Source organism: Carettochelys insculpta, chromosome 7, assembly GCF_033958435.1.
Source record: "Carettochelys insculpta isolate YL-2023 chromosome 7, ASM3395843v1, whole genome shotgun sequence".
NCBI classification, from domain to species: domain Eukaryota; kingdom Metazoa; phylum Chordata; order Testudines; family Carettochelyidae; genus Carettochelys; species Carettochelys insculpta.
The window spans coordinates 56,194,873-56,215,952 of NC_134143.1; the positions used below are offsets into that span (position 1 = coordinate 56,194,873).

Consider the following 21,080-nt stretch of genomic DNA (forward strand, 5'->3'; position numbering starts at 1 on the left):
GTATACAGACATTCAGAGTATTTCAAGGTGAATATATTCACTGACCTGGCAATTCTGCTTCAGACTTTTCTAAATCCCAGAACATAAACTGTCAACACAACAGTTTTAACCCTTCAAAGCCTCGTGTTTTCCAGTCAAGCACATGGAATAGAGAACACCCATACATTATCATATATACATATGTAATGTATGCTGCCTGTCTGTATGCACTTAACATTTCCCAAAGGTTAAAAATTCCCTAAAGACAGCATCCTCAATAGATGTGAAATTTACCAGTAATCCAGATGCAACCTGCCAGAACTGACCTAACTGGCTTTTGATATTAGGTGGAAGAGGCAGGGAAAGAAGCCTGCACAATTTCACGCTAAGTTACTCAAAGAAGCCATAGTGGTTGACTTTAGATACAGTGGTGAAAACTATAGCTTTGTTCTGAACACTAACTTGCAAAGCAACAAAAGAGGATTACAATGAAGCATTTTATACAATAGAGAATAAGCCAATAGTGTACCTATAAGCATACATGACCAAAAATACTGGCTAGCTGTTTGCTGCAGTAAGTACTCTATACAGGCTGTTAATTATTAAGTATCATAATATATGACAATAATTTAGGGCTGTCATGTGATTAAAACAATGACAATTAATCGTACAATTAAAAATTAATTGTTATTAACCATGCAATTAATCACACTGTTAAACAACAATGGAATAAGCATTTTGGATGTTTTCTACATTTTCACAAGTGTTGATTTAAATTACAAGGCAAAATACAGATTATACAGTGCTCTATTTATATTTATTTTGATTATAAATATTTACAGTAAAAAAAATAGTCTTTTTCAGTTCCCCCATTACAAGCTCTGTAATGCAATTCCTTTATCTGAAAGTTGAACTTACACATGTAGAACTATGGGCACAAAAATAATTGCATTCAGAAATAATATATATCAAATGTTAGAGCCTACATGTCCAGTCATTCCTACTTTTTGTTCAGCCAATGGCTCAGACAAGTAAATTTGTTTACATTTGCTTCTCCTTTACAATGCCAGCTGGAAGTGAGAAAGGTGTTTGCATGTCAATGTTGTAGCTGGCAGGACAAGATGTACTAGATGTGCTATGGATTCATATGTCCCTTCATGCTTTGATCACCATTCCAGAGGACATGCATCTATGCTGAGGATGGGTTCTCCTCAACACTACACTAGAGTTTTGTCGACAAAGCTGGCATTTGGTCAACAAAAACTATGGAGCGTCCACATTCCCAAGCCATTTTGGTGACAGTAAATCAACATAATGGGTGCTTCTGTCTACAAAGTTCTGCTCCCTCCCCATGAGGTAGAATGTTTCTGTCAACAGATTCTGTTGACAGAAAGCCAGTCTGGATGTTCCAGGGGGCCCTCTGTCGACAGGGCTTCTGGGACACTGGGCAGCCCTGTTTACTGTGCTTCTGGTTGGCTGTTTTGCTGAGAGAGCAACCAGGCAGTCTGGTCACTCTCTGTCAACAGAAGGGATTGCTCTTTTGATCTGCTTGGCAGTCTGGCCATGATCTGTCGACAGAAGTTGTGGTGGAAGATAGCTTCCAAGAGAAACTTCTGTCAACAGATCGCTCTAGTGTAGACATGGCCTAAAGATCCAATGCAGTGTAGACTGATACATGTTCATTTTCATCTTCTGAGTTTGATGCCAACAGTGGAAGGGCGATTTTCTTTTCCAGCTGTTCAGCTTCTGCAATTTCTGCATTAAAGTGCAGCTCCTTTAAGACTTCTGAACAACTTCTCTGAGATTTTGGAAGGCATGCCAGATTCACAAATCTTGGGTCAAGTTCTGTTTTTATAAATCTCATAGGCTGTATCTACACAGAGCCCTAGTGTCGAAAGTTAGATGCACATAATCAGTCTCAAAAATGCAAAATGCTACCCTATTTGCATATTTATGTGGCTAATATGCATATTTATTAGGCTAATTTGCATGTCATGGTGGAAATCAGACAGCACAGACGTGGTTCTGCCTGCAAAAACCCCCTTTGTAGCCAGAACCATGCCCACACTACCTGTTTTCTGTCATGATGTGCAAATTACCTCATGAATATGCACATTGGCCACACAAATATGCAAACACCACACTATTTTGCATTTTTCAGACTGCTTGTTTGCATCAAGCTGTCAGCACTAGAGCTCAGTGTAGAAACAGCCACATTGGTCCACTCTTTGTGTTTTGTCAAATCTGTAGAGAAAGTATTGTTAAAACGAACATGTGCTGGTTTATCACCTGAGACTGCCATAACAAAGTATATGGCAGACAATGTAGAACAGAGCACGAGACATGCAATTCTCCCCCACAAAGTTCAGTCACAAATCTAATTAATGCCTTTTTAAAAACAATTAGCATGATCAGCATTGAGACACGTCCTTTGGAATGGTGGCCAGAATATGAAGGGACATATGAATATTTAACATATCTAAATATGCTTGCAGTGCCATGCTACCAAAGTGCCATGCAAACACCTGTTCTCACTTTCAGGTGACACTGTCAATATGAAACAGTCAGCAGTTTCTCCCATAAAAGTAAACAAATTTTGTACTTTAAGTGATTGCCTGAACAAGAAGTAGGACTGAGTGGGCTTGTAAAATTCTGCATTATTTTATTTTTGAATGCAGTTATTCAACAAAAAGAAATCTACCCTTTTAAGTTGCATGTTCCTGATAAAGAGTTTGCACTACAGTACGTGCATGAGGTAAATTGAACAATACCATTTCTTTTACCATTTTTGTAATGCAAATGTCTGAAACAAAATATAAAGTGATCGCTGCACACTTTGTATTCTGTGATGCAATTTAAATCAACATATTTGAAAATGTAGAAAAACATCCAAAATATTTAATGCATTTCAATTGATCTTCTATTTTAACAGTGTGATTAAAATTGCGATTAATTGTAATTAATTGTTTAATCATGATTAGGTTTTTTTTGCGTTAGCTGCATGAGTTAACTACAATTAATTGTCAGCCCTACAATAAGTGCTTCATTTTAAAATAATTATAAATGCTAGCTGGGATTTAACAAGAATGACTGTGCAGTGTTGTATAATGTAATACTGTGTTAATCAGACTAATAATGACTTAATGCTTTAGCTGAGGACATTTTCATGTATATACAGTTTTAGAAAGCAAGCCTTTTAGACAGGCAACTTGATACTGACACAATAGCTCATTCACAGCCAGGCAATTTCACTTAAAATAACTTTTACATAAGCCGGTAAAGTAACAGTGTAAAGCTACATGCACAGTAATTTTTGATCATGCTGCAAAATAAAGTAACATACATTTTTAAAAGCCCATAAACCATTAAAAAGCATAAGGCACTTTCACCATAATAGGCATGTTTGATTAAATTTACTTACAACAGAGAACATACAGACATCACATCTTCTACCATCCTAAGACAAATAAGACAAAGAAAGAGAGACAGACAGAAGGAACTGACAAAAAGGATAAATCTGCAGACACTGTTAATGTGTTAGAGCAAAATCATCATACACTTTTGATATCCTATGAAGTCTGCACAACCTTAAAACATGTTTAATTGGGGGGAGGAGCAGAGAGAAGAGAAGGGATTATTCCTACACTAGTTTGTTTTTAAATTAAATGTCATAATATTTAACTTGTTTTCACCTTATAAAAACCGTTTGTTTCACTGCAGAGGCCTGTCAGTTTAATTGTTGTCAATACTTCACTCATTCTTGCCTTTCCTGAGGTAGCCATCTACTCTTTTTTTTTTTCAAACTAGAACAATTTTTTGTATACAGTATGTAAACAATGTTCTCAAGGAAATTAGTAGCACTTAAGAGGTTAGTATCAACTGAAGACACAGGTCAACACTGGAGTTTTTAGGATTGTTGATCTAGCAGTAAAAAGCAACACAAAAATCTCCTGGTCTGAGTACTTCAAATTACTTCCACACTCAAAGAATGAAAGGCAAATGTCTTTAAGTTTTCATATTTTTAGTTCTGAGTGAAATCAAACTTTGAATACAGACAGTTCAAAGTGAATGTCTGGAAACTGGGACAGTTCTATTTGAATAGCCAGGGCTAGAAAAAGTCATCATCTGCTTCCATGCTCGTCAAATTAACAATTTTAAAGCAGAACGATCTTGAAAGCTGGAACCTTCTGTCTCTAAACGCCATCTCTTCAAACACTCTGGATGATTCCCAGCCACCAATGGAGGGAAGAACTGAGGGTTAGCTCGAAACAGGCCACCCATTCTTTACTCACAGAGAGGCGAGCACCTGGGAGAGCAACTTCTGCTTTTTGTTCAGTATCATCTCAGCAAAACGATCTGTCTCACAGCTGCAGTTAAATATTTAGATACGTGACTGGAATGCAACCTGAGCTGAACTGAAATCCACTCCAACGTATGTTCTTTCAATAGAGTGGTGAGTGAGTGTTCAGAACGTTTACACTTTTACTCAAGGATGGTAACTCATTATTTGCAGTACCACTAGTGCAGACTGTAAAATTCAAAATACTGTGGCATTAGTGATGATTAAGTTATTGACTTGCTCCTTGGCATCCTACAACTCTAGCCAGTAAATAACCATCCTCTCCTCTGCTCGAAAACACAATAAGCAACATGTTTTCAAAGTGGTGTGCAGGGATTTCTCCCTGTAACTCTCAACATTAATAGTCTTGGTTTTGAAAAACCCACCCTTAAACTAGTTTTCTAAAATAAATAAAATCTTAGGATATTACAGTATCAATTTGAACTAAGTCAGATGGTTCCCAAAATGAGTATCAGTGAAATAAATCACCATGTAAGGCACTTTACTTTAATAGCTTCCTTTCTTCTTCTAGGGAGCTCCCCTGAAGTACAGGTTGGACCTTGCTGGTCTGGCACCTTTGGGATCTGACCAGTTCCAAAGTAGTAAATTTTCCAGATCAGGGGAAGTCCCCTGCCTCTGGCCTCACAGCCCACTTCTCCACCCAAACACCAGATCTACTTCCGCCCCAGCTTCCTCCCTTCCCCCACCAGCCCACCTGCTGTGGGCCTCAGATGCCAGCCCCAGCCAGGTTACTGGACACTGGCCCCACAAACGGCGGCTCTGGCCCCAGTTGGGATGCTGACCCAACAGATGTGGGCCCTGATTGGCTCTTTGCACAGCAGAGCTGCCAGACCCCCTGCCACCAGGCTCCCGGCCCAGCAGGGCTTCCATCCCCCTGGCTATCTGGTCCAGGAATATTTGTGGTCCTGCCAGACCATGAATACTGCCAATGAGAAAGTCCCAGTTTTGCTAGGTACTTGACACAGGGCTGCCCAAATGGTGTTTCCTCAGTCGTGGATCTTATTGAGAAAGATCATACCATGGAGTCTTGTGTGGAGAGGGGACAATCTGGGACACACAGTGCTGCCCCTTTCACTCCCCAACAAGCTTTGCTCTAAATCTCCTATAAGAGTATTATAGCTGTAGGCTGCATTCTCGTTAACATGCAGATCCTGATCACTGGGGCAAAACACTAACAGGCGTTCCAGATGCTGCTACAGGCAGGTGATTCCATAGAAGCATGGCACAGGAAGCTGTTTTGCCAAGAGCAGATGAGAATAACAAAGGACAGATAAACCCTTTGCCTCGTGCAGACCTGAGATATCAGGGAGAAGCTTAAGTCATCTCCCCAGTGAAAAGTTCCACAGAAAATTCTGAGGAAGAAACTTCATGGAGTGCTCTCACTAACTCCTGTAAACTTTTCCAAGTGATGATGCAATCTGATCCTCCTGTGAATAGTTAAACTACTTTTACAGAAAAAATGTTTTCAAAGGTTATAACCTCACACACACACACACACACACACACACACACACACAAATGAAATCAGGAATTCAGACTAGTAAAAATAAGGTAGTTCTGAGTCCCTCCTACTCATACATAAAACCCTGCATGAGAACACGGCCCTGCTGAAGACAATGGACATTGAAGTCAATGTGAGTTTTGCCACTGATTGCACTGGGGCCAGAATTCAATTCACTATGTCACAATTCTGAAAACCCTAACTCACAGGAATAGTCTTCACTTATGTGACCAGTCCCATTAGCTTCACTAGGTTTATGTGTGTTCTGTCTACTCACATAAGAAAGAGTTCACAGGATCAGTCTTGAATTAGCAATAGGCCAGGGAATTATCCCCCCCCCCCCCCCCCCAATGTTGAACTCACTGCACATCAATGAATGCAATTTGGCATTCAGCACTGACTTTAATGGGGGTGGGATTGGGACCGTAAACATCCAAAGTCCAATTATTCATCCAGTGACCTATGCTGGGTTGGTTTCTCTGGGTGTTCACTGTAAGTTATTTGATGATGGATCCATCATGGCACTGATGACGTAGAGGAAAACCTATGCCCACCAAGATAAACCATAAGCATAAATCCAGTTGTCTAGTAATCCATATGTCAGCACAATGTTTCTAACCTTACTGAACTCCATGAATCATAAAACTAAAGTAATTATGGTGCAAAGAGGAGCACTTCACAATCCAGAAACAACTCTGCCCTTTAACTTACGTTTTTAGTGGTGTCTTCTTCTTTTTTGCAGGTTTATTTAGGTTGTCGCCTTCTGTTCCATTTGTTTCATTGCCATTGGCTGGTATCTCAAAGGAGGCTGGAGATTTAGAAGGTGAGCTGGTGATCTTCGATGATAGCCTAAAGGAGTCACCCGAGTCCTCACAGGTGTCTGGATCAAAACTATACACTTGCTGAGGCAATTTGGGAGACTCCTGCATTTTTGTAGTGGAAGAGAATGGGTTAAAGTTGGGATCATCCCACTTGTCAATATTGAAAGTATAAGACCCTTTTGAAACTGGGATATCATTTGGATCAGGGAGTGACTTGGTTGGTGTGGTGGGAGCATTGTCAAGCTTTTCCACTGTCTTTTTTGTCTTTGGCCTCCTTAGTGGCATTTTGGCACCAGATTTTTTGCCTGCTTTTTTAGGCAGAGGAGTGCTTTCTTGCTGGTCTTCTCTGCTGCCCTTTTCCTCAGAATAATCAAACTCTAGTCTCACAGCTAGACCTCTGACTGGAGGATCCTCTTGTCCTCCAGTGTCAGATGGAGTCACTGTCTCAGCCTCTGGTGCCGTTGTAAGAGGCTGGGTTTTTTTACTGGCAGGGGGAGAGTTTTGCACTTTGCTTCCTCCAGTACTAAATGCGCTAATCCCTTCAAAATTCTCTTGATCAAAGGGATAGGAAGCTTCAGGAACAGCTGGGGCCTCCTGTTTCTTCACAGATATTTGGGAAGGTTCAGTACATTCAGATTTAACTGTTTCAATCTTTATTTCAGACACCAGTTTTTCATCACTTGGCACAGAAGCTTGCTGGCTAATGACAGATTGCTCTTGTTGAGTTTCTTTCACTGGCGGAGAGTCAGCAGATTTTTTTGCAGATTGCTTCTTCTTTAAGGAAGGTGGCCTGGGTTTCTTTGTTCGCTTCAGGGTACTAGAAGCACTACTTGAACCAGTATTGAACACATCTGCTGTTGGCACTACTGTCTCATTATTGCCAATATAAGAAGCTCCATCAAAATCACTAGCTTGTAAACTAAGAGACCGAGACAAAGTAGATCTGGAAATTGGGACCGAATCTGTGGATTTTCTTCGAACATTCACTTTAGGGTCACGATTCTTGGCTTCTGGAGTGCTAGGTTCTAAGGTGTGGAAAGAATCTACCACCTCAATGTTATCAAAATCTAAGTTATAAGTCCCACTGCTGGCTATAGGCTTATCCTCATCAAAGACAGTAGAAAATGAATGGGAGGGAGGACGAAAAGGGCTTTCTTCAACTGATTCAGTATGTGGTGCATCAATTATAGACACAGTATCGGAACAGAATCCTATAGGAACAAACAGAAAAGTCAGTGACTGAAACACATCAGTCATTAAGCCTCAAATGCTTTTCAGTTTAAACTAAGTATTTTATTATATTTTTAATCTAATAAATACACCAAAAATGGAATAAATCAAAATAAAAGTAATACAATTGGACTAAATACTGAATGAAAGGCTATATGTACAGAGGAGTATATTGTATTCATGATATATATGCAGAAGAATGTTTGAGCACTTCTTTTTTTCTCTTGTAGTTTGGGGACAATGAATTATATAGACGTCTAAAGGTTTACACAGAGTATTTTCTAGTTGCCAGTTCAGAGCTAATTAAGGTAGAGCCTACATACTGGCTAATCTGACCATCAAATACTTGCTCACCCACACTTCCCACTAGAATAATGGTTTAATGCCTTTCATTTTTAGGGCAGTTCTTCACTACGGGGAAGAGTGACACTGCTGTGGTCGATTTTCCAGAGTTCAGTTTAGTGTATGTGCTAAATCAAACTCACAGGCCACCCCCATCAGTACTCCTGTTTCTTGCAAAGAGACGGTGTGGGAGCTCAAACTGACATAGCTGGAGTTATGTATCTTAACTCGACTTTCCGCTTTCATGTAGACCTGGCTACAGAATTATATCAAAACATACTCTTTTACAGTAGCTGGTACTGTAGTTCTCTAATTTGACTGAAGTGTCAGTCATTTGCATATTTTTCTCCTAGTTGAATGCCCCAGTTTAATACCCAAGAAACACTTGGTGTAGAGACCCAAAGGCAGACACTAAAAAGATGGGATACACCTGGTCAGAATTGCAAACGATTGCTTAGGACAGGGGATGCTAGTATAGATCATCAATGGACTATACTTTAAGATGTAGGAGTGGAAGAGGCCCACTACTACTAAGTTCCCCCATCTCAGCTTGACTATCTTTACAGTGCAAGAGAAGACTGGATGTGGCTTTCTTTCCAACTCTTCTCATTGTTAATTTTATTTTGGCCAGGGTAGAAGGTAGGAGGAGGAGGAGGACAATCAAGCTTCCGAGTTGATAACCTCATTTTCATATGTTTTTACATATGAGTTGTTCATAATTTCAAACTTAAAAGAAATCAAAACAAAATAGGGAAAGTAGACAGGAGAAAGCTGACCATACAAACTTTCTGATATTGCACTTCTCCATTAGAAACTGTCTCCCTTTACTATAATTGTTATCAATAGAGGAAAACATCCTATTTGTTAGAGTTCTACAACCAGAATTCTTCTCTTGAGATTAAAGTATGTAGATCTATTTATGACAAGGTCATCCAATGGGGTTAACAGAACTCCCATGACTGGGGACATTTAAAACTCAGCAGTTAAAGCAGAAGCAGTAATATTTTAGGATGCAGGCAGGGAAGGAAATGGATTAACTGACCTTGTGACAGAGATGGCCGTTTCATGCCATATGTTGGAAAACCTTGCTGAATCAAGTTAAAATTTCTTAGGTTCTCATTGTATTAAAATCAAAATGTTTATGGGTTACTGTGGGATTGTATGTAACTTGTCTAGGAAACATAATTAAACTAAGTAAGCATTATGAGCATCAATGCACTCTTTTGAACAGCACCTGAGATAAAATGAACCGATAATTGAGGCAGCTTCCTTTGAAATATCACTGGGGAGGGAAAAACAAATGACACATTTCCAGAGCTGTCCTTTTGAAGCTGCATCTTGAGCAGAACCCATTGTCTGGCTGATTACCAATTCACAGTCTCTACAAAGACTCAAACTGGACATCAGGAGTGATTATCAAAGAAGGAGCTTGTTCTGAGCTAAGAGGTTTTAGGAACTTATGATGGCAGGAAAACCCTGGGATGAGATTTAAAGGACTGTTCACCAGAAAAAGCCAATATTGAAGTCAGGTGTTGAACCCTGGTAAGCTTACCAGCATGCATGTAGACTATTTTATTGGATTTTATAAGGTGTCTCTGATGCTTTCACTTTAAGAATAAATGTACTTGCTGTGAAAGAACTATGCGGAAGCTTCACTGTGGCAATTACACTGTTTACCATCTCTGGTGAGAAAAGTAAAACAGGGCTTACTTAGACAGACTGATTTTGCTTGAGAATTCAGTGTAGGCCAGGAGTGGTACAGCCCAGAAATATCCCAAACAGGAGGGAGAGAAATGTGTCTCTCTATGCAAGAAAGACAACAGCAGGGGAGCCAGAAGTCTGAGCCTTTGCTGTATCGTAGAGCAGGATTACAGATACAGTTGCTCAGAACTGTGACAGATCCATTAGACCTTTTTACATCTCTTATCTCTGTTATGTGTATTACAAGAAGAGCCTGCAAACCCTGATCAGCACAAGCTGTCATCACAAAGGTAGATGAATATCACAGGTTACACTATCAGAGGGGTAGCTGTGTTAGTCTGGATCTGTAGCAGCAACGAAGGGTCCTGTGGCACCTTATAGACTAACAGAAAAGTTTAGAGCATGAGCTTTCATGAGTTAACAAAGTCCACAAAAGCATTCCCAGACTTTTATTCACTATACATGATACAGGGCCCAATCCTCCATTCCTTATGCAAGCAAAGGTCTCTGACCTGAATGAGAGTTTTGCACAGGTAGGACATGAAGAATCAGACCCATTATATCTTAGTCACACCTAAGGACATACAAAAAGTACGAAGGATTTATGTTGTTTTAAAACAAAGAGCAGCAAGTAATGGATTAGAGCAGTGGTTCTCAACCAAGCATCTATGAATCCTGTGGGGCTGAGGGGCGAGGAAGGGTGGGATGATGAGCTAGTTTCTGGGGAGGCCCATGAAGCATGGCTGGCATTAGATTTAATTTTCTGTCCTGAGCCCTAGTCAGAAACCCAATCTCTGGTGGCCCAGACAATAGAAACCAAAAGCCCTACCACCTTGCAAGGCAAAAGCAAAAAGCATCCCTGGCTTGATGCTAAAGCAAGGAGCTTCCCCTCTCTCCACCACAGTTGAAGCCTAGAGTCCCCTGTCTCCCTCAGCCACACACACACTTTGGGAACTGGAGTTTTTACAGCATGTTAGGGGAATGACCTCAGAAAGAAATAGGCTGAGAAACCCTAGATTAGATGCTACTAATCATTCTGGCTTTTCACAGATGGCCCACTGGACAGGGTACTGAACCAGTGATTCGTGAGCTATTGGTACTAGTCCCTATATAGGCTTGATTTGTGCTCTCGGGCAAGTTCATTCACCACTCCTGTCTCTCAGATTTCCCTCCCTCCTTTTGTCTGCCTAATTTACAAGCTCTCTGGAGCTGCAGGGACTATCTCTGCTACATGTCTGTCAAGGCCAAGTCCTGCAATGGGAGCTGACCTCAGCCGAAAACTCTAGGCACTAGTGTAATATGAAAAATATGTAAAGAGCGAACAACAGAAAATGGGCATGTTGGCTTTACACTTTTATGTATGCACTTAAGTGAGAGCACAATAATGGTATGTACTGTTCAGCATTTTAATCTGTAGCTTATTATTTGACAAATGGATGAGAATAGAAGAGTGATAGAAAGAACTGAAATGTTTGCACTAATGGCAAAGGAATGTTATCTTCTTCCACTGATAGTGCTAAGAATAAATTACTGCTTAATGTTCTGTGGTTAATTAGAGAAAGAACTGAACCATCACGTTTGCTGTATTTTATAAATCAATTAAATGTTGATCGCACTTTAAGCCATGAAAGTAAAGCTCCAGTGATCTGCAAAAACAAGAGCAGCTCTCCTAATTTACATCTATTTGTAAATAACAACACATAAAAACAAATCTCACGTAAATGGCATGAATTTTCTATGCCACACAGGAGTGGGCATGTTATTAGCACAAATCCTACTTGTTATGATACACTAGTGATGGATGGAAGAGGCAACATTCAAGTCCAGACTGGAGTTTGGAATTGAGGTTCAAAAGGAATTCTGGGTAGAAGTTGACATTTGGCACAGCTTCCTTGCTCTCCACTCCTTCTGCCCTGCTTTGTGAGCTTGGGGGAAGACTGCAGACAGGAAGCAGGGATGCCAGTCAGCAGAACAGCTGCAGAAACAGCTGAAGCAGAGACCTTTCAGTGTTCAGACAACTTTCTGAACTTCTGACTGAACTTTTCCTGCTTTGTGCTGATTGACTGGTTGCCTCAGCCCACCCTCACAGACTCCTCTTCCTTCCTTCTACAACTGTCCACATGACCCAGTTCTTTCCTCGTGCTGTGCCCCTTCCCTTTATCTCTTCCATGTCCCTGCTTCCTTCATCTGTATTTGGCTCTCTCCAAACTACACTCATGCCCTCAAAAAATCCACAGAACTAACATGGCATTTGCTGTCATCACTTTGCTGTTTGTCTGTTCCACCCTTTCCCTCCCCTTCCTCCTTTGGAATAGGGTTGCGGTACTATTGTTTGTACAATGACTAGCTTAACGAGGCCCTATTCTTGGTTGCCCCTTAAGCACCGCCATATTAAACAATAGTAATAAATCTCCTGTTGTTCCAAAATGATGAAAACCTCATAAAAACAGAAATCTCGTAAGGTTACATGGCACTCTTGAGCAGAAATCTCACAACAGCTAATCTTTCATCCAAAATAGATTTCTGAGCAGTTACACAACATCACTGTGGAAATACTGGCTAATGCTGGTTCCCTCTATACACTGCTATCACTGACGGAGTTGTCACAGGGCTGAGGGAGAACTGAGTAATTTTCCCTATAGTTTAGTTCAAACAAAACCTCTGAGTACAGCCACTATTGCCACAACCACAAAAGTTTATGTAACAGCTCTCTTCTTTTGTGCATCTCACACCAGTGCAACCACATGTGGACAGCCACAAAGTCCACACTGATAGCTGCTATAGCAGCTTACTAGGCGAATAAGAGGCAGGGCCAACCTGCTGCTGCACACAACAGGTGTCTGACAGCCTGCCCATGCTCAAACCCACATCCGAAGAACTGGTAGTGGCAAGGAGCCTGGAACCCTGTTTCACCACCCATAAATCAGAGAAGACCCAATTTTCCTACCCAACTCACATGGAAAAAAGGGAGATCTCCAGTTGGCAGAGATCTGTGTATCTAAAAGTCTGATACCTAACCTTAAGTTTTAACTACATTTTATTTTCATGATCTTCATTAAACGTACTCTGGAATGAAATCAATTTAAAAAAAATTTCATTGTTTCCTCAGGTGTTGTGCTAATCAAATCATGAGGCATAATTATAACTGTCTGCATATTTTATTATTGTCACACCTTTCTGGAATTACCTGTTCCAAACCTACCATTCTCCCTTTTTCCTGCTCCATGCCCAAACACACTCTAGCCCCAGAAGACAAAGCTGTCTAGTTTCTCAATTGGAAAAAGATCTGTGTAAGTTTCTCAGTTGCAGTTTGACAGGCCCTGCAAGTTGCCTTCGTTCCTCTTTTACTGAAATGAACCCAGTGCAGCCTTTGTTTTCCAGATTCATGCTACCAACTAGGAGCTGCACTTCAGCTTCACAGAAGCCCTGTGAAAGGGACTCACTCTCCTTGACCGTGCCTACACTAGCGCTCCCCTTTCGAAAGGGGGATGCTAATGAGACACATTGGGGTATGATAATAAGGCACTGCAATGAATATGCAGCACCTCTTTGCATAATGGTGGTCACGACACTTCAAAAGTGCCGCTTTCGATTGCATGCAGCTCGTCTACATTACAGACATCAAAATCCCCTTATTCCTGTTTGGTTAAGAATGGGGAAATGATTTGTACTATGAAAGCCACTTTTAAAAATCCGTTATCTTAGTGTTAACTTGCTTCATAAGTTATATTCCCACACAGGCTGTGTCTACACTAGCATCCCCCTTTCGAAAGGGGGATGCTAATGAGACTCATTGGGACATGCTAATGAGGTGCAAATAACCAAATAGGAATAAGGGGATTTCGAAGTGTGCAGGGTCCTTTTGAAAAGGACCCCGTGTAGACGAGCCATGCGTGATCAAAAGCAGCACTTTCAAAGCGCTGCGGCTGCCATTATGCTAATGAGGCACTGCATACTCATTGCAGTTCGTCATTAGCATAGCCCAATGTGTCTCATTAGCATCCCCCTTTCGAAACAGGGGTGCTGGTGTAGACAGCCTTTGTGTGGGAATATAACTTATAACTTATGAAGCAAGTTAGCACTAAAATAATGGATTTTTAAACGTGGCTTTCACAGCACAAATCATTTCACCATTTATATTGAAATAAGCAACTAAATGCCAAGCAACAGGAATGCTAACTGATATCTCCTCATGTATTTTAAAAACAGACATATTCTTTTACATTTCCATTCTACAGTTGAATTGTTCTTATAGCAAGCCACCACGTTGAAATTTTACAAAATGCTGGAATGCTGTAAATTGCTTTGTTAGTTTGTTTTAACTTGTCTGTTGCAAGCAAGCTAAAAATGAAACGCTGGAATCAAAGCAGAACAGCTCAAATAAACAAAGTTTAACTCTGTGCGGTTCATGTGTAACTACAAATGGATACATCCAAATTCCCACTTTTCTTAGTACAGGTTGAACCCTCCTCATCTGGAGCTCTCTCATCGGACAACATCTGTAATCTGGCATGACTTGTTTAGCCAGATGACCACCTATCATGGGTGTGGCCAAGTTTCCTGTGGGCCAGTAAAGTTTGTTTACAGCCACCAGGGCTAGCTCTCAGTGTTCTGTGCTGTTAATTAGCCGTAATTTACTAGTAAATGCCTTCTAAGAACCCAGTAAGCAGTGGAAGTGTTGGTAATGTGCTAAACAATATTGACCACCTGTGGTCCAGCAAGTTTTCTCATCCGGCACTCGTCAGGTCCTGAGGGTGCCAGATGAGAGAGGTTCAACCTGTGATACTCTAAATGAGGGGCAAGCGAAAGAAGAGAAACACATGGGAAGGAAAGTACATACATAAACAAAGACTCTGAGTGAATTCATATCTACTGTGGACCACACTCCATGTCTGCTTTGCATATCTGCTCCTTTACTCTCTTTCCATGTGAATTCTTTTTGCAATTAGGAAAATTACATTTCATACAAATAGGTAGATAATGAGAAAAATTGGGAAAAGGGAGACCTTAGGGTATGTCTGCACTTCAGGGAAGATCAACCAGATGGCAGTCAATCTTTGGAGGTTCAATTTAGGGTGCCTAGTGTGAATGCACTAAATCAAACTGCCATGGCATGGCCATCGACCCCAGTACTACTAGTAGTACTAGGGAAGTTGATGTGAGAGTTTCTGTCGACCTCCTGCTGTATGGATGGCAGCAAAAATCAGTTTGAGATACATCGACTCGTAGCTGGATTTGTGTGTTGAAAAAGAAAGGTTACTCACCGTAGTAACGGTGGTTCTTCGAGATGTGTCCCCGTGGGTGCTCCACATTAGGTGTCGGGCTCGCCCGGCGCCGCAGATCGGATCTTCCAAGCAGTTTCTGCCGGACCGCGCATGCGCCGGTGCGCGCCGCTCCCCCGCGCGCTCCCGGCCATGTGCGCGATCCGGTCCCCGCCAGTTCCTTGACCAACCGCCTCGGATGCTCCTGCAAAACACTAAACAGAGATCCGGAGCGGGGAGGATGGGCGGGTAGTGGAGCACCCACGGGGACACATCTCGAAGAACCACCGTTACTACGGTGAGTAACCTTTCTTTCTTCTTCGAGTGTCCCCGTGGGTGCTCCACATTAGGTGACTACCCAGCAGTAACCCAAGATAGGAGGTGGGTAATCGGATTATGTGCAGCTTGTCCCCGAGAGGACCGCTGCCAAGAGACGGGTATCCTCTTGGAATACCCTGTGAAGGGCGTAATGTTTGGCGAAGGTGTCACAGGATGACCAGGTCGCCACTCTGCAAATGTCTTTTAGCGCAACGCCCTTGAAAAAAGGCTGTTGATGCTGCCACCGCCCTAGTGGAATGAGCCCTGGGCGTGGCCAGTAAAGGAGTCTTTTTGAGTTTGTAGCACATTTTTATGCAAGATACGATGTGCTTAGAGATTCTCTGCGAAGAGAGACATTCTCCTTTTGATTTGGGAGCGATAGAGACTAGGAGCCTATCCGTTCTCCGGAAGGACTTGGTCCTGTCCATATAGAAAGCTAGCGCCTGCTCACGTCCAGGAGGTGTAGGCGCACCTCTTTGTTAGAGTTATGAGGCTTTGGATAAACAAGGGTAAACAATAGGTTCGTTAGTATGAAACTCAGAAAGAAACTTTAGGAACAAAGGCTGGATGCAGCCGTATGGTTACCGCCTCCTTGGAAAAACAGCGCAGGGCGGCGTTGCCATAACTGCCTCAAGCTCGCTCACCCTGCGAGCTGACGTGATTGCGAGAAGAAAGGTCGTCTTCATCATAAGGAGGCGGAGGGAAACCGTGGCCAAAGGCTCAAACGGTGGTCCCCTTTTCGCATTAAGCACCAGGTCCGAGTTCCACAGAGGTGGAAGCGGTTTCTGAGGGGGGTATAGGCTTACCAGCCCTTTGAAGAACCTGGTAACCATGGGATGGGCGAACACCGTGTGCCCTTCCTCTTCGTGTCTGAACACCAAAATGGCGGCCAGGTGGACCTGAAACGAGGATAGCGAGAGTCCTCCTCTCTTGAGGTCCAGTAAATACTCTAATATCACAGCCATAGGCACCGAAAGGGGGCTAGCTGTTTGGTAGAACACCATGCCGTAAAGCGAGTCCATTTCTGCTTGAAGGTCTTCCTGGTGGAAGTCCTCCTGCTACTTTCTAGGACTTGCTGCACTTCCTCCGTACATGTGCTCTCTAGGGAGCTGAGCCATGGATTAACCACGTTTGTAGTCGCAGGCTTTGGGGGTGCGGATGCACTATGGACCCCTGGGCTTGCGTGAGCAGATCCCGCGCCACCGGAGGGGACATCGGTGGCCGGTCCGACATGCGCAGGAATAGGGGGAACCATTGCTGTCGATCCCACGTTGGGACTATCGGGATCATTCAGGTTCCTTCCCTCCTGGCTTTCTGCAACACTTTGTGGATGAGCACTGTGGGAGGGAAAGCGTAAAGCAGGGGGCCCCTCCATGAGATCGCGAAGGCATCCCTCAGGGACCCCCGTCCCAGTCCCGCCCTGGAGCAGAATCGTGGGCACTTCTTGTTGTGCTGAGTAGCAAACAGGGTCTATCTGGGGAAAAACCTCATGCGTGGAAAAATCGGTTGCAGCAGATCGGGACGGATCTGCCACTCGTGCGTGAGTGCGAAACGCCTACTCAGCTGGTCTGCCTTCACATTGCGAGCGCCTGGTAAGTACGAGGCTTTCAAGGTTACATTGTTGGCGATGCAGCAGTTCCACAACCGGACTGCTTCTACACATAAGGCACGGGACCGAGCTCCTCCTTGCCGATTTATATAAAACATGGTGGAGGTATTGTCTGTACTGATCCCGACTACCTTGCCTTTCAGTTGGTCTCGAAAGTGTCTGCAGGCGTTGAACACTGCTTTGAGCTCTAGTATATTTGTGTGCAGTGACTGCTCCATAGAGGACCACAGCCCTTGCGTCACCTCTTCGCCCATGTGTGCTCCCCACCCTATGAGGGGGGGCATCTGTAGTAAGAAAAACCAATACGTGTGGTTGGTGGAAGGGTACCCTTGTTAGCAGGTTCTCGGGGTTTACCCACCATTGCAGGGATTTGCGCACCTCCGTTGTGGGCGACGCCATCCTGTGAACAGTGTGTGCTGCCGGTTTGTATACGCTCGCCAGCCAATGCTGCATGCTGCGCATGTGTAACCTGGCGTTCTGTTCTACGAAACGTTGCTGCTGCCATGTGGCCCAGCGGCTGTAAGCACGTCAGAACCGGCACCATAGGGCTGAAGGTGAAGCCTTGCGCGAGGGAGCCGATGGCCCGAAAGCGAGTCTCTGGTAGATACGCCCTCGCTGTAATAGAATTTATGCGTGCCCCTACGAACTCTATGTCCTGTGTGGGGTCTGTCTTTGATTTTGTCAGATTGATAAGCAGGCCGAGCGAAGAGAACGTGCCTGCTGTGACACATATTATGCGTAGTACCTCCTCCTTCGAGGCCCCTTTGAGTAGGCAGTCATTCAGATACTGGAATATAAATACCCCCTGTCTGTGCAGGTAGGCTGACACCACTGCCAAGGTCTTGGTGAAGACTCTGGGGGCTGAGGAGAGCCCAAACGGTAGGACCTTGTAAGTCGAGGGCTGCGAACCAATCTCCATCGTCTAGTGCCGTAAGGATGGAGGCGTTTGTGATCATCCGAAAACGTTGCTTGCGCAGGTACCGGTGAGGCCTCGAAAATCTAAGATGGACCTCCCCGTGAGGAAGTACCTCGAGTAGAACCCTCTCCCTTGCAGTTGCTCCGGCACTCTTTCCACTGCCCCTACGAGCATGAGATGGTCTACCTCCTGCTTGAGCCTCGCTACATGGGAGGTCTCCTGGAGGTGGGGCCCCGGGTGGAGGTCATGGCGGTGGGAGCAACTGGGAGGGGATGGCGTACCCCGTGGCTATGATCTCCAGCACCCATGTGTCTGTGGTGATCCTTTGCCACTGGCTATAAAATGGTCGGATGATGGCCTTGACCACTGGTTTCGTGCCCTCTGGAAGCGAGTCCATGAGGGAGGTCAACCTAATGTGGTTGTTGAAATTATGGTTCGCTAGATGCGCTGCGTAATTTGCCATTGGCAACAGTAGCGTGGAGGAGGAGTAGACCTTTCTGCCCAACAGCTCTAGCTTTTTGGCATGTTTGTTTATTCCCCCACGTTGCGACGACTCCACCACCAAAGAATTTGGTTGTGGGTGGCTGAACAGGAACTCCATGCCCTTCGTGGGCACGAAGTATTTTATTTTTTTTTATTTTTTTTTTTTTTTCGCTCTTTTGTGGACAGGCGGAATAGTTGCAGGAGTCTGCCATATCATAGTGGCAGACTCCAAGATTGCGTCATCAGCGGTATTGCTATTTTGGAGGAGGCCGGAGGTCTCGGATTTTTGAGGAGCTTATGGTGTTGCTCTTGCACCTTTGCTGTCTGGAAGCCTTGCGTGAAGGCCACCCTCGTAAAACAGCTCTTGGAACTCTTTGAGATCGTCCGGAGGATGGACGCCCCCCGGGGCCGTAGCCTCATCCGGGGAGGAAAGCGAGGAACCGCTGGGGTACGTCTTTCTGGACCCTTCCGGTTCCTGCTGATGATGGTACACCCTCTCACTAGAGGTGTGCGAGGAAAAATCTCGGGGTTCCATAACCAGTCCCCCCTGAGATGCTTAAGTCTCTGTCCCCGGTCACAATTGCCCTCGGGGGTACGAGATCGTTCGTAGGGATCTTTCCCTAGTAGATTGCCGATGGTGTCTATGCCCTGCGTGGTAGGGGCGACCATGGCAGTATAAGCACTGGTCTTGGGAAGGTGACCTAGACCACTCCCTTGGTGCATACCCTTTGCGTCTGGGGGAGGGAGACCGTCGAGACCCTGGAGAGAGCGACTTTGCCTAATAGTCCAGCGGTTCAAATCCCAGGAAGGGTGGAGGTGGTCCCAGCCAGGGTGAGGCTGGTTGCAGAAATGGAGAAGGGGGCTCCGGGTAGGCCAAGGAGGGGGGGGACCCCTGCCTTCTAGTTGGAGTCTGCAACATAGCGGAGGGCTGTGAGAAAGCAACTACACAGCCCTGTGCGGAGAGGGGCTGCAATGCCTCCTCTTGTGTGCCGTCTTCCCCCTCCCTTGAGGAGGTAACTCCGCCCCTGACATACAGGGGATCCCGGCCCCGTCCGCACCGAGCTCGGCACACTCGAAGTCGGTGCCGCATGTGCGGTGTCCTTCGGTGCCGGCAGGCTGCGTGCCTGCGCGCTCTGCACCGCCGGTTTTCCGGGGGTCGGTGGTACCGGCGCTTGTTTAGCCGCCGCCCTGCCCGCGGTGCGGGGCGGCTGGCTGATTATCGAAGGGTGAGCCGCTTGCACGTGGCTCTCCGTGCCGCCGCCGATCAGCTGTTGCTGCGGCTGGGGGCTGCTCGCTCCTCCCGTCCCGCTCGTTGTTGCTGCCGGCAGGGATCGGGCTGGGGGGCATACAGGGCATTCCGGCGTCCGCGCCGAGCTCGGCACGCTCAAGGGCGGTGCCGCACGTGCGGTGTCCTCCAGTGCCGGCAGGCTACGTGCCTGCGCGCTCTGCACCGCCGGTTCCCCAGGGGTCGGTGCCGCTGCCCGCGGTGCCGCTGGTACCAGCGCTTGTTTAGCCGCCGCCCTGCCTGCGGTGCGGGGCGGCTGGCTGATTATCGGAGGCTGAGCTGCTTCCACGTGGCTCTCCGTGCCGCCGCTGATCAGCTGTTGCTGCGGCTGGGGGCTGCTCGCTCCTCCCGTCCCGCTCGCTGTTGCTGCCGGCAGGGATCGGGCTGGGGAGCATACAGGGGATTCCGGCCGCGTCCACACCGAGCTCGGCACGCTCGAGGGCGATGCCGCATGTGCGGTGTCCTCCGGTGCCGGCAGGCTGCGTGCCTGCGCGCTCTGCACCGCCGGTTCCCTGGGGGTCGGTGCCGCTGCCTGCGGTGCCGCCGGTACCGGCGTTTGCTTAGCCGCCGCCCTGCCTGCGGTGCGGGGCGGCTGGCTGAGTATTGGAGGCTGAGCCGTTTCCACGTGGCTCTCCGTGCCGCCGCCGATCAGCTGTTGCTGCGGCTGGGGGCTGCTTGCTCCTCCCGTCCCGCTCGCTGTTGCTGCCGGCAGGGATCGGGCTGGAGATAACTTTCCTCCGTTTCTGCGCTGATGGAGTGAGGGAGGCAGCTTTCCTTTTAAGGGCCCCGGAGGGTCCCTCCTGCTGCGGCCGCTCCGGCGCTTCTGGCTGGAGGGCCTTATCAAGAAGCAGCATTTTTTTTTTTTTTTTTAAAGCCTGAAGAGGACATTGTTGGTGAGTCTTTGAGTTTTTAAGTGGGTACTTAGCACCTTCTTTGTGCCGTTTTCCCCGTCCGATGGCCTGCCTTAGCAGGAGGGCTGATAGCCCTAGCTCCTGGCCTCCGGCGCTTGTTACTGGGACTGGCTGAGCTGTCCCTCTGCTAGCTTGTTCGTTGTTATTTTTTTTTTTTTACAAAATAACAACCGGCTAGCTTATAGTACCCTAAGTGCCTGAAAAAAACTTTAAGAAAAAACAGATAAAGTCGTTGAATACACTACTTGGCCTTAGCCTAGTTGGATTCCGTCTGCAGCCGACGGCGGTTAAGAGGAACTGGCGGGGACCGGATCACGCACATGGCCGGGAGCGCGCGGGGGAGCGGCGCGCACCGGCGCATGC

General features: G+C 45.4%; 1 protein-coding gene across 4 annotated transcripts in view; it reads right to left on the reverse strand.

Annotated features, from left to right (window-relative positions):
• TACC2 (transforming acidic coiled-coil containing protein 2) overlaps positions 1-21,080 on the reverse strand; it is a 200,898-nt gene that overhangs the window by 41,046 nt on the left and 138,772 nt on the right. For all 4 annotated transcript variants that reach the window (XM_075000517.1, XM_075000515.1, XM_075000516.1 and 1 more), the window contains one exon: positions 6,552-7,872. In XM_075000517.1, coding sequence (XP_074856618.1) covers positions 6,552-7,872 — 1,321 coding nt within the window. The remainder of the gene's footprint in view (positions 1-6,551; positions 7,873-21,080) is intronic.